The following is a 13,853-nucleotide window of genomic DNA, read 5'->3' as shown; positions in this document are numbered from 1 at the left end:
CACACACCTTGTTTATTTTCTGAGGCATTAGGTGGTGTCTGTGGGTGAAATTGGACCACTCCCTATATATTGAGTCAGTGGGTGCCATGGAAAGGCTGTGCAGGATGCCGTCCCTGTCAGTAGGTGGCGTTTGCTTGGAGGAACAGGCTATACTGTTGATTTAGTGTCCTGTTAACAGCTCTTGCTCTTTGCGGAGCTGGGTTGGGTAAGCCTGCCCTCAGGCGGTTATCGGGGGTCAAAGTTCTGTCTTCTGCTTCCAGGGAAAGCTGTCAGGGCGGGGCTGGAATGGTCCTGCTCAGCCAGAAAGTCTGTGTGTGGGGGTGGGGCTGTCTGAGACCCGCAGTCTGGAGCAGGCCTCGCTTCTTTCCACCCTCCCCAACTCCACAGCTACTCCTGGGCCTCTGCCAGCAGTCCAGACCACAAGCCACCAGGCCTCCCCGGACTGTGATGCCGGCGGGGAGGTTCCCTGCACAGGAGCGCCACCTGGGTTGGGGGCACGGCCTCCTCCTGGGAGGAGGGTTGCCCTCTAGGATGCCGATCTGCCCCTGGAGGCACACACACCTCATAGGCTGTTCACATATAACCCTTCTGTGCTCCGGGCAATACTAGCCCTCGGTGCAGGGGATCTGGTCTGCAGGTCCAACCTCTGGGTCCCAGAGTTCAAACTGTATCCCCATCAGTGAGAACATTTCTGGTCCCAATTCACCCACAGGGAACCCAAGCTAGGTCTATGTCTCTCAGCCTCTGAGTCGGCACCTTTCTCCTGGAACACCTTGCCAGCAGCACCTGGGAGGGTGGGCGGGTAGGGAGCTCACAGTCTGAGTTTCCCTGAGTCAGGTGTTGGGTCCCAAATGGGAAGGTGCAGTTCCCTGGAGGTGCCTCCGGCTGGTGGCTGTATTGTCTCTCTGGGCAGCCGCGGGTAGGGTCTGCGGAGGGAGGAGGAGGCAATATGGCACCTGCTGTGCGGCTCGGGTCTGTGCACACGGAGGTGCCCGGAGGAAGTTGGGAACCTGGTGCCGCATTTGCCACAGGCTCACTGCTGGCTGGCAGCGGCGGTCTCTGGGCTGGTGTCCCCAGGTCTTTTCCACCCGCTGGGGGGCCCACCAGCAGTCCCAAATGCAGGGGAGGGGAAACAGCAAATCCACCTACCCTTGCTGCTGGTCTCCGGGCTGCTCCTGTGGTCTCAGCCTCCAGTTCTCCTCTGCACCCTCCTCCCGTGGAGTCTCCCGGGGTCTCAGGTACCCCTCCTTCCTGCCCTTGTCCGCTGTATGCTCGTCTTCTTGCTTCTTTCCTCTAATTTCTGCTAGAATCTGTCTTTTCTTCAGAGAAACTCTGTCTGGCGGTGTTATTCGTCCGCCATCTTGCTCCACCCCCCCAGTGATAACTCTTCTGAACATAGGAGTGAGAGGATAGTTTTGCCAGTATTTTCTCTTTGCATATATACAGGAGTGTGTGTGTGTGTGTGTGTGTGTGTGTGTGTGTGTGTGTGTTTGCCGTTTTACACATGCTGTTTTAAAAAATTAGAAAATTTTTTTTTTATGGTTTTATATCATATATTTGAAAATTATTTTTACCACTTTTATTCCAGTGAGCAATACATGTTCTTTGTAGACAAATATTTGGATACAAACAAGCAAAAAAAAAGAAAAAAAAAAAACAAGGAAAAATATCACCTATGATTCCATCCAGAAATGATGATGAAAATGTTTTGATGTAAATAGTGCCAGTCTTTTAGTCTCCATGAAATTTATATTTATTTTTCTTTTACAAAATTAAGATTATATATACTCACATAGTAGGTTTTGTCACCTTTAATTTTTCACTTTCCAGTAGATCATGAATATTTTCCTTATTATCAATTATGTTTCTACTTCATTTTTAGTTGCTTCATAGTATTTATAATAGAGATAGGTCCTAATAATTTCTCCAATCCTCCATTGTTAAGAATATATGATTCTTGTGGCTCACGCCTGTAATCCTAGCTCTTGGGAGGCCGAGGCGGGCGGATTGCTCAAGGTCAGGAGTTCGAAACCAGCCTGAGCAAGAGCGAGACCCCGTCTCTACTATAAAATAGAAAGAAATTAATTGGCCAACTGATATATATATAAAAAATTAGCCGGGCATGGTGGCGCATGCCTGTAGTCCCAGCTACTCGGGAGGCTGAGGCAGAAGGATCACTCGAGCCCAGGAGTTTGAGGTTGCTGTGAGCTAGGCTGACGCCACGGCACTCACTCTAGCCTGGGCAACAAAGCGAGACTCTGTCTCAAAAAAAAAAAAAAAAAAAAAAAAAAAAAAAAAAAAAGAATATATGATTCTTCCATTTTCTCAATTACAAAAAGCACAGTGGTGACCATCCTTGTATTTGTCCCCATCCACACTTATTTCCTTAGAATGTATTGTTCTAAGTAGAATTGCTTAACAAAGCATGTATGAAGTGAATTTACCTTTTGTATCTTTTTACAATAGAGATATTAAGTGAACTTGAAAAAAATATTCTCAATAAAGTTTTGAGGAATGAAAAATTAAATTATGGATTGTTTTTTCTGTAGAAGAGACCAATGAAGTTGTTCCAAATGAGGCAAGGGCTCATAAGGAGGAGGACCACCATGCAGTATCCGCAGATAACGTGGTATGTACAGTTTGAAATTCTTTCCTCATTACATTATGGATTTCAAAGATGTTTCCAGTCGGTGACAATATCAGTGTTGTCAGAATAAAGTCTTTCTTTGCTCCACTTCACAAACCAAAACAGAGCTTTTTCCAATAAATGTATACACCTCTTAGAGCTTAGTTAATAAAATTTAAAATGCCATTATTTGTACCTCTAATTTTTTTTATTGAGGAGAACTGCAAATATAAAAATCTAATACTTAGTATATATGTGCCATTTTATACATAACAAGGTATTTTTCTTCAACACACTTAGCAAAGAGCAGATTTCTTCTTATTTGACAGATGACAGAATTAAAACGGAGTTTAGCCTGAGATCATGAAAGAAGCCTTTGTTAGTTCTGGCAGTTGTGTCCAAAGATTTCTGACTCTTGAGTTCTCTGTTTAGACCATACCTATCTATACTGTGTTTGGAACATTTTCTTCTTTCTAATTAAATTGGACTGTATTAGTCATCTTAAAAATCACAGTAAAGGAGAAAAGACAGTATTAAGAGTTTGAATAATAGAGGCAGGCTGCATGTGAATTAACCTGTTTTAGCAGCATCTGTTATATTCTGACCCCATCAAATAATGCTGAAATCAAGATAATATTAAACTAAAGTCAGATATAAAGGGGGATGTCATTGTGCTTTTGTTTTTGCTTTTGCATCTGTATTCTATGCTGATTGTAACCATTAAAAATGGCCCCTCTAATGAATTTTTCTGTTACAAAATACCCTGGCTTCCATTACAAACATCATTTATTTGACACTATTATCCTGTCACATCTCTTTAATAAAAGTTGAGCACATAAAATACAGTTTTGCTATTTTCTTTGTTAAACATCAATATATACCAGTACTTTACACATGCAGAATATAGTTTAGGATTGCATTTTATTGATTTCAATTCTAGTTGAAGTTGATGTTTGACTCTTCTGACACTAAGTTCAATAGGCATATAGGAAAACAAGCTTTGATTTTGAGGCAAAGTGGTGTTTTATCAAGTAGTTAGTGATAATTGTTGTCCATAACTATGAATTGGCCTAATCTTAAATTTCAACTAATAATCTCTTTCTGCTATAGATTTGAGTTATAGTGTACATTACATACAATTATGTACAAATTAAAACCTCTTTCCCTTTAAAGACATGCTCACTTTTAGCCTGAATTTTTCTGCATTGAATCTCCCCTGCAGCAGACATTTGAAGATAATGAATGAAGTCATGGCATGGATGACTCACAGTCACTTAGGCACCTAATTTTTCAAGAACAATTGATTTTCAAAGACAAAACTCTAAACTTTCAAAGGTTGATCTCCTCTGCCTGTAACTTTTGAGTGCCCCCAGTTATTCATGGATGACAAATCATAGACATATAAGACCTATTTATATGCACAAATCTATATAATAGCCTTTGGTGCTTTCCTCTCTGAATTGCCTAGCTACTTTTCCAAAAACCCATCCAAATAGGTAGACAATCTAAAAAATATCAAAAAAGTATCAAATCTTAGGTCTAGGGAAAACCAACATGACTAAGCCCCAGTGATTATAGTGATTATAATAGAAAACAAAACATTAGATTCATCTCTAGGCAGCAGTAGAAAGCAATTTCATTGCAGCTGTCCTTGTGATTCAGAAGCCTGCAGGTCACAAACCCTGTGGTAGTATTGGATCCTCATGGGCAATATATCAAATGTGACCATTCTAAGTTTGTTTGTGACTTTTAATCACCATATATCTTGTTGGGTAGGAAGCCTGATTTCAAATTCTGCCTCCGACACTTTGCTATTTATGTGCTCGTGTGCTTGTTCTTAAAAGACTATCTGGTGGTTAAATCTAGCTTAACTTTTCCCTTTGAAATTTTTTGGGGGTTGGCAGGGTTTAAATGTTTACAGGTGTTTTCTTACATGCAAATGAAAAATTTATAGCTGATTTTATGTCTTTTGTTTTTGCTTTAAAAAAAAGTGACATGATTGGCGGACTTGCCTTACCCCATGGTTGGAGCTTATTGTTCATTCTTTTCATCAACACTGGCCTGTTTTGTTCATTTTATTTTGACAGGTACTTAATTAGTACTTAATGTGGGCAGGATACTATGCTGTACCTTAATGTGAAGTTGGGGGCAGTTTAGTCAGTCTCTCTCTCTCTCTCTCTCTCGCCCCTCCCTCCCTCCCTCCCTCCCTCCCCCTTTTTCTCCCAGACCACTTCACATCCTCAGTGTTATTGACCAGTGAAAGAAACAAATCATCATGCAATTTCCATCATTACATCATAGACGTCTGTTTTTAATTGTCCAGCTAATGGTCTGCAGTAAATATTTGAATTTTAAAAAAATTATTTGACTTTGGAATACATATCATATGTGACATTTTACATTGGAAGATATAAAGAGACATGTCGGGACTTAATAGAGCAAGCAATTCCTCTCAATTTTATATGTTTACTATTAAAATAAAGGAAGCGAACTCCTCATCACTGGAAGGCACTATTTAAGCAGAGTTTGAATGCCTATTTTCTCAGGGATATTGTGAAGGTAATTTTCTATTTTAAATAGTACTAAATTAATTTTTTAGTTAGTAAATAGTCATCAATTAAAGATAGAGGGAAATGTCTCAGACGCACACTGTGTGTAACACAGAGGAGCCAGTCAGTTTATTCCAGATTACTTAGAATAGGTAACCTGAACATTGAATGCATATGTTCTATATATTGTTGAGTATTGTGATAATGATCTGATATATATTTATGGAAACTTTTCTACTTGTGTTACAGAAAATAGAAATCATTGATGACGAAGAAAGTGATATGATAAGTAATTCTGAAGTAGAACAGGTGAATTCTCTCTTGGATTACAAGGTAATTTAAAATTCTGAATTCATTAAGAGAAGATATTAAATGAGGCACACTTTTACCATACTTATGTAACTCCCATTTGATAAGGTAATCATTTGGGGGCTTTGCATTGATTCTCTTGGGCAATGTGAATATCAGCCAGAGTAGTGGGCATTTTAATTATTGTTGGCTGGTTTAGTGATTATGATTTTCAGCAAAGAGTGTGCTGAGCCAAGTTAAGTATTGATGGATATGGCAAGGTGGAGCAGTGCATAGTGGTGGTTAATATGAAATTTATAACAAAGTCTTTCTAAAGCCAATGTTCATTTTTAAATGATGGTAAAGGGTAGATATTTTTTCCAATGGCCCTTGCTAATTTTATCCTGAATTGCAACATCTTCTGTAGACCATTTTTAAAAATATAATTATATACCTATTCTAGGAGAATTTTAAAAACAATTCCCAAAGCAAATACAGAATGAATATGAATAGAGATGACCTTTTCTTAATGTCATTTGTTACTAAACTGAAAGGCTTACTTAGACAGTGTGCAATACATAATTTTATTTTTATTAAATTTTGACATAAACTATCAGTCTGTATATCGATATGTTTTCTGCATATATAAATGCTGTCACTTTGTTAATCAGTATCCTGTCTTACTAGGTAAATTTGTGGCCTTTTGAAATTTTGGCCAAGTAGTCCTTCCTTCTATACAAAAGTTCTTTTTATGTAATATCATTAGTATCCCAAAGCAGAGAATAGTAATCTTAAAATGTTAACAGAAAATAACATTTAATCAGTAAAACAAATGCTGTCATTTTCTCAGAATTTTTTTCGGTTTTACTATAATTTAAATTTATGTCATTCAACAGATTCCATTTTCTAAATGTTCATAACATGTCAGGCTTTAAAATATTGAACATTGCAAACACAGAAGGAAATTATCTTTTGAAATTTATTTGCTAAGTTGTCAAAGAGCACAATACAATCCTTTATTTAAACTGTATTTCCAACTAACAGAATTATAAAGTTGTTGGTTCTGAAGTACAAGAAATCATGCTAATCTCTCCTACATGGTAATATAATATTTATAAATGCCCAATTCAGGATTAAAATGGCTCTGCAGGCCATAACTTGGCAGAGGCTGTGGAAACTACAGACGAGAGGACTGGATTGCACAGCTGTTAAGTTTGCTCCGCTTAGCAGTCTCAAACAGGTCATATAGAGTTGAACTCACGACTCAAAGGATTCTTTCCAGGACCTCTACCCTCTGGGGTGGCAGCCTACTTGAATAGGCTTGGAGCTGAAGACCAGGGAAGGGCAGAGTGTCCAGTTCAGAAATGTTAGTTAGCATTTTCACTTAACTGTAAAGGACACTTTAGTAATCCAGTGTTTTCCATTGTGGTAAATGCTATGGAAATCGGGTCCTTTACTAGCCCATTGGAGATGTCCTTTATAACATATCACCATCCGACATAAAGTTATTTTCTTTAACTCTCAAAACTCAGCATCTATGTAGAAAGTATATAATTTTATAATAATTATTAAAAGATATTTCAATTCACCTCATATGTGAACTTCGTTACTTTAATTCTAAAAGAAGGGTAAGTGAAACCTCACATAACAGTCCTCATTGTTGATTTCAGAATGTTGGTTTTAAACAGCCTTACCAGAAATTTAATCTGTCTTCAGAGAAAATTGTTGTACTCTATTTGCATACATACACTAGTGTTCCTTGCTTGGGGATGAAAATCACTTTGTTGATTTCTTAAGGATAGCCATGCAGCACTTAATGACAGAGACTGGGATACATTCTGAAAAATGCACCATTAGGCAATTTTGTCAATGTATGAACATCATAGAATATACTTACACAAACCTAAATGGTATAGCCTATTACACACCCAGATTATATGGTATAACCTATTGTTTTAGGCTACAAACCCATACAGCATGTTACTGTACCAAACACTATGTAATTGTAACACAATGGTGGGTATTTATCTAACCATAGAAAAGGTAATGTGTTGTGCTATAATGTTACAACACCTACATCATCAACCTCAGATATGAGTTTTTCAGCTCCATTATAATCTTATGATACCAACAAAAATGTTGTTATGCGGTGCATGAGTATATATTAATCATAAGCTTCTTGAGGGCAGAAAATTACCTTATTCTTCTCTGTGATACCTGGTTGAGATCCTGGCACATAGGAGCTCAGTAACTGTAGTACTTGCTGAATGAGTGAATAAATGAATTAACTGATCTTTGGAAATAATTTTAATACTCTTATGCAAGTGCTCATTTATATAAAATCAAATAAGCTCAGGAACTGGATCATTATACAAATTTTCCCCATACTGAAATAAACAGTCTGTAATTCTTATTATAGTACACTGAAAGAATGTCCTCTGGTGCATTTGATAATTATTACTATGCCACCATCAATACTTACTTAAAGCCTAGTGGAGTTTCTGGTTGAGATGCATCACTAAAAATCATTTGGTAGGAGTTCTAACTGCACAAAATGCTTATAAGACAAATTGATAGGCTCAGTACCTAAGACGTGAGTAGCTATATCATAAAATGACACCCCAGGATGCTATTTTAAATAGCCTGATCAGAGATCAAAAGTCATTTCTACATGGAATCTGGAGTTCTACTATAGTCATCTTGGAGAAGAACAGACAAAACTTACTGGGAATGTAGACAGGATTTTAACATCAAGAAAAATGAGCTAGATCTTGTTTTGTGAAATTGTAGTAACTAGTAAGTAACTAGTAAGATGTTATCTTACTAGTTCCTTTCACAAGCATTCCATTTACTTAGGAAAATCGCCAAAGCACACATAAATTACTGCCTGTAATCTAGGAAGTATTTAATAGGCTGGCAAAAAGCAGCTCTTAAAAGAAAATGTCTGCAATATTAAATTGTCTTAAAGCAGTTTATGTTTTTTAAATATTACATGAATACTGAGAAGGAGAAATATTAGCATGAAGAATTAGAGATCTGCATACCAAAAGATGCTTTGCTTCTGGAAATTTACAAATATGAATTACCTTTTTCAAAATATTTTTTTAATGGACTATGAGTGCAGCTCAGAAGGACTATGCATTCAAAGGAGACACTACTATAGTGATGATGGATACCTCCTGGTTTGGAAGAGACTTCCTGTCAGCACTTTACTAATACTAATGCTCTGAAAATTAACACTAATAAAACAAAGGTTTAAAATTAGCAAAATGTATTGTGGCAGGAGCATGTTTAGTGTTGTTACAATGCTTACTTGTAATGTATAATTTTATAGAGGGTCTCTGGCTAAGAAATTTAGCTTCAGCAGATGATTCACTTGATATTAAATGGTCTGAAAAGGAAGCAGTTTTATCAGATAAAATAAGTTCTATACTGATTTGATAAAATAAATTATGAAGTAAACATATTCATAGATTGTATGTGATTAATACAACATGATCTCAATCTAAACAACAAAAATGCCCATAGAATCAACTATTTTCTTTTCAGAATATTATGGAGGTAGCAAACATTTTGGTTACATGTAGTGCCTTTGCCTCGCCAAAGCCAGGGCTACAAGTGTGCCCTTCCCCCTGACAGTATGCTCTGCCTCCATTAGCTGTGAGTTCATTCCCTCCACCTGACCAGCACCCAATGAATATTACTACCATGTGAGCACATTAGTGTTGATCTACCAAATTGTCACTACCAATTTGATGGTGAGTACATATGGTGCTGGTTTTTCCTTTCTGGTGATACCTCACTTAGAAGGATGGACTCAAGCTCTATCCAGGATAATATAAAAGGTGATAGTTCACCATTGTTTTTTGTAGTTGAGTAGTATTCCATGGTATACATATACCACATTTTATTAATCCACTCATGCATTGATGGTCACTTGGGTTGTTTCCAAATCTTTACAACTGTGAATTCTGCTGCCATAAACATTTGGGTGCTGATGTCTTTATTATAGAATGTCTTTTCTTCAGTTGGGTAGATGCCTAGTAGTAGGGTTGCTGGATCAAATGATATTTCTATTTTTAGCACTTTGAGGTATCTTGAAAATATTTTCCAGGGGTTTGTACTAATTTGCAGTCCTACCAGCAGTGTAAGAGGGTACCAAACTCATCCACGCCAGCATTTGTTGTTTTGAGAATTTTTGATAAAGGCCATTCTAACTGGAGATAGGTGATGTCTCATTGTGGTTTTGATTTGCATTTCCCTGATGATTAAAGATGTTGAGTATTTTTCATATATTTGTTGGTGATTAGTCTGGCTTCTTTTGAAAAGTTTTGGTTCATATCTTTTGCCCATTTGTTGATGGGGTTGTTTTATTTTTTCTTGTTGATTTTCTTAAGTTCTGTGTAGATTCTTCTCATCAGCCATTTATCTGATGTGTAGCATGCAGATATTTTCTCCCATTCTGTAGGTTGTCTGTTTGCTCTAATGATAACATCCTTGGCTGTGCAGAAGCTTTTTAAATTTGATCAGGTCCCATTTGTTTATGTGTGTTGCTGCCATGATTGCTTTGGGGGTTTTCTTCATAAATTCTTTGGCTAGGCCAATGTCTATAAGAGTTTTCCCAACGTTTTCTTCTAGAATTCATAAGTTTTCACACCTTAGGTTAAGTCTATTATCCACCATGAGTTGATTTTTGTGAGAGGTGAGAGGTGGGGATCCAGTTTCAATCTTCTGCATGTGCTGATCCAGTTTTCCCAGCACCGTTTATTGAATAGAGATTCTTTTCCCCAATGTATATTTTCTCTGCTTAGTTGAAGATTAGGTGACAATATGAGTATGGTTTTATATGTGAATTCTCAGTCCTGTTCCAAAGGTCCATATCTCTGTTCTTGTGCCAATACTATGCTGTTTTGGTTACTATACCCTTGTGGTAAAGTTTGAAGTCTGGTAGAGTGACGCCTCCCAATTTGTTCTTTTTGCTTAAGATTTGTTTGGCTTTATGAGGTCTTCTCTAATTCCATACAAAGCAAAGAATTAATTTTTTGGATCTTTAAAGAATAATGATGGTATTTTGTTTGGGATTGCATTAATTCTCTAGATCACTTTAGGTAGTATGGACATTTTAACAATACTGATTCTGCCAATCCATGAGCATGGTGGGGTTCTCCATCTGTTTATATCTTCTACAGTTTCTTTTCTCAGTGTGTCATAGTTCCCCCTATGTATGTCTCTCACCTTGTTCATTAAATATATTCCTAAATATTTAATTTTCTTTGATGCTATTGTGAAAGGTGTTGCATCTTTGATTTGATTTTCATCTTGACTGTTATTGGCATATATGAATGCCACTGATTTGTGTGCATTAATTTTTTATCTTGAGGCTTTACTGAATTCATTTATCAATTCTAGGAGTCTCTTGGTTGAAACCTTGGGATTTTGTAGATATACTATCACATCATCAACAAAGAGTGATATTTTGACCACTTCTGCCCCCATTTGTAAACCCTTAATTCCCCTTTCTTGTTTGATTGGTCTGGCCAGGACTTCCAGCACTATGTTGAATAGAAGTAGAGATAGTGGGCAACCTTGTCTGGTTCCAGTTCTAAGTGGGGATGTTTGATTTTTTTCCTCATTCAGTATAACACTGGCTGTGAGTTTATCATATATGGCCTTAATAAGTTTAAGGTATGTCCCATTTATGCCTATTTTGTTAAAAGTTTTTATCCTAAAAGTGTGCTGGATTTTGTTAAGTTTTTTTTTCTGCATCTATTGAGAGAATCATATGATCTTTGTTCTTGCTTTTATTTCTGTGGTGAATTGCATTGATAGATTCGTGTATGTTGAGCCAACCTTGCATCTCTCAGATAAAGCACACCTAGTTATGATAAATTATTTTTAGATGTGCTATTGTATTAAGATTTCTAAGATTTTGTTGAGGATTTTTTTGTCTATATTCATGAGGAATATTGGTCTGTAGTTTTCTTTTTTCTGTTGTTGTTGTGTCCTTTCCTGGCTGTGGTGTCAAAGTTATATTGTCTTCATATAATGAATTGGGGGAGGATACCATCCTTCTCAATGCTATGGAATAATTTCTGCAGTATATGTATTAGTTCTTCTTAGTAGGTTTGGTAAAATTCAGGTGTGAACCCATCTGATCCAGGATTTTTTTCTTCAAAGATTTTTAATTGCTGCTCCAATTTGTGTGCTTGATATTGGTCTGTTTGTGAATTCTATTTCCTCCTAATTGAGGTTATGAGGCTGTGTTTTTCCAAGAATTCATCCATTTCCACCATGTTTTGTAGTTTTGAGGCATATAGATTTTTATAGTATTCAAATATAATGGTTTGCATTTCAGTGATGTGTGTAGTGACCACCCCTTTTTCATTTCCAATGAGTTTATTGGAGTCCTTTCCTTTTTAGTTCTTGTCAATCAAGCAAGAGGGGTGTCAATTTTGTTTATCTTTTTGAAAAGCCAACTTTTGGTTTTATTGATCTTCTGCATAGTTCTTTTGTTCTCATGTTCATTTAGTCCTGCTGTGGTCTTAGTTATTTATTTTCTTGTGCTAGGTTTAGAATTAATTTGCTCTTCCTTTTCCAATTCCTTGAGTCAGTTTATTAGTTTGTTGATTTGTGAGCTTTCTGTCTTTTGGATGTGAGCATTTAATGCTATTAGTTTTCCTCTGAGGAATATTTTTGCTGTATCCCAAATAATTTGATAACTTCTGTCCCTCTTATCATTTAGTTTGAAGAATCTTTGGATTTCCATCTGGATCTCCTCCTTGATCCGATAGTCATTCAGCAATAGATTGTTTAATTTCCATGACTATGTAAAGTGGTGTTTCTGTTTGAATCGATCTCTAATTTTATACCACTGTGCTCTGAGTAGATACATGGTATAATTTCTATTTTAAATTTGTTGAGGTCTCATTTGTGGCCTAGGATGTGATTGATTTTGGAGAAAGTTCCATGAGCTGATGAGAAGAATGTGTATTTGGCTTTATTTGGGTGGAATGTTCTGTACTTGTCTGTTAGACTCATTTGTCCTAGAGCTCTGTTTAAGTTTATTCTTTCTTTGCTTATTTTCTGCTTGGAGGATCTGTTCAGTTCAGTCAGTGGGGTATTGAAATGTCCAGCTACTATGGCATTACTATTTTCATGCTATTTATCTCAAACAGGGTTTGCTTTATGTATCTGGGCAATCCTGTTTTGTGTGTGTAAATTTAAGAATTGTCAAATCTTTTTTGGAGATTTTTTCCTTTCACCATTGTCTAGTGACCATGTTTATCTTTCTTTACTTTTGCTATTTTAATGTTTATGTTATCTGAAATAATGATAGCTACCCCTGCTTTCTTTTGGCTTCTATCTGCCTGGAAGTTTGTTTTCCAACTCTTGACTTTGAATCTGAAAGTGTCTTTTTTAGGTTAGTTGCATTAAGACAGCACATACTCTGCTTATGATTTTTTATTCACTCAGCCAGTCTGTATATATTCAGAGGATAATTTAAGGCATTCATATTTATTGAGAGAATTGAAATATGGAGTAGATTTCTATTCATATTATTGGATAAATTCTTACCGTTTTGTTTTACCTCTGGAGACATTTAGAAATCCAGGTTCTGTACTTTATCTCTTGAGTGATTTTACTTTGGTGGGTGTCTATTGTACTGTTCAGTTTACAGTGCAGGTCTGAACACTTCCTGCAGGGTACATCTGGCCTTCACAAATTCCACCAGTGATTTCTTCTCTGAGAAAGTCTTTATTTCTCCCTCATAGATAAGGTTTAGTTTTGCCAGGTAAAGAATTATAGGTTGGCCATTATTCTGTTTTAGAAGATTAAGGATGTGTTCCCAGTTCCTTCTGGCTTGTAAGGTTTCAGTTGAGAAGTCTGCTTTTAGTCTGATAGGTTTTCCTTTGTAGATTATCTGCTGTTTTCATCTTACTGCTCGAAGGATTGCCTCTTTTGTGTTTACTTTGGTCAGCCTAATAAATATGTGACATAATGATTGCCATTTCCCATTGAGTCTCTCAGGAGTTCTGTGTGCTTCTTGTACTTGCGTATGTAGATTTATGGCCAAGCCAGGTAGGTTTTCCTTTAGTATTCCAAGAAATAAATTTTCCAGCTCTTTTGTGCTTTCTTCTTCTCTCTCCAGGATGCCTACAATTCTTACATTTGGTGTCTTTACATGATCCCACATGTTTTGTATGTTTTTGTCCCTTGCTTCTGTGTTCTTTTTCTTCATCTGATTTGTTTAGCACATAGACATTATCTTCAATCTCTGAGATCCTTTCCTCTGCGTGATCCATTCTATTCTTAAGGCTTTCCACTGTGTTTTGTAGTTCCTTAAATGCCTCTTTCATTTCCAGTATTTTTATTTTGTTCTTTCATAATAT

The 13,853-nt window shown here is 36.8% G+C and overlaps 1 protein-coding gene across 1 annotated transcript in view; it reads left to right on the top strand.

Annotated features, from left to right (window-relative positions):
* The window catches only part of HDX (highly divergent homeobox), a 239,504-nt gene that overhangs the window by 209,759 nt on the left and 15,892 nt on the right, over window positions 1-13,853 (top strand). The window contains exons 7-8 of the mRNA XM_012790096.2: window positions 2,550-2,629; window positions 5,425-5,508. Coding sequence (XP_012645550.1) covers window positions 2,550-2,629; window positions 5,425-5,508 — 164 coding nt within the window. The remainder of the gene's footprint in view (window positions 1-2,549; window positions 2,630-5,424; window positions 5,509-13,853) is intronic.

Source organism: Microcebus murinus, chromosome X, assembly GCF_040939455.1.
Source record: "Microcebus murinus isolate Inina chromosome X, M.murinus_Inina_mat1.0, whole genome shotgun sequence".
Taxonomy (NCBI): Eukaryota; Metazoa; Chordata; class Mammalia; order Primates; family Cheirogaleidae; genus Microcebus; species Microcebus murinus.
Note: the sequence above shows the minus strand (reverse complement) of the source record. Positions and strands in the feature narration are given on the sequence as shown.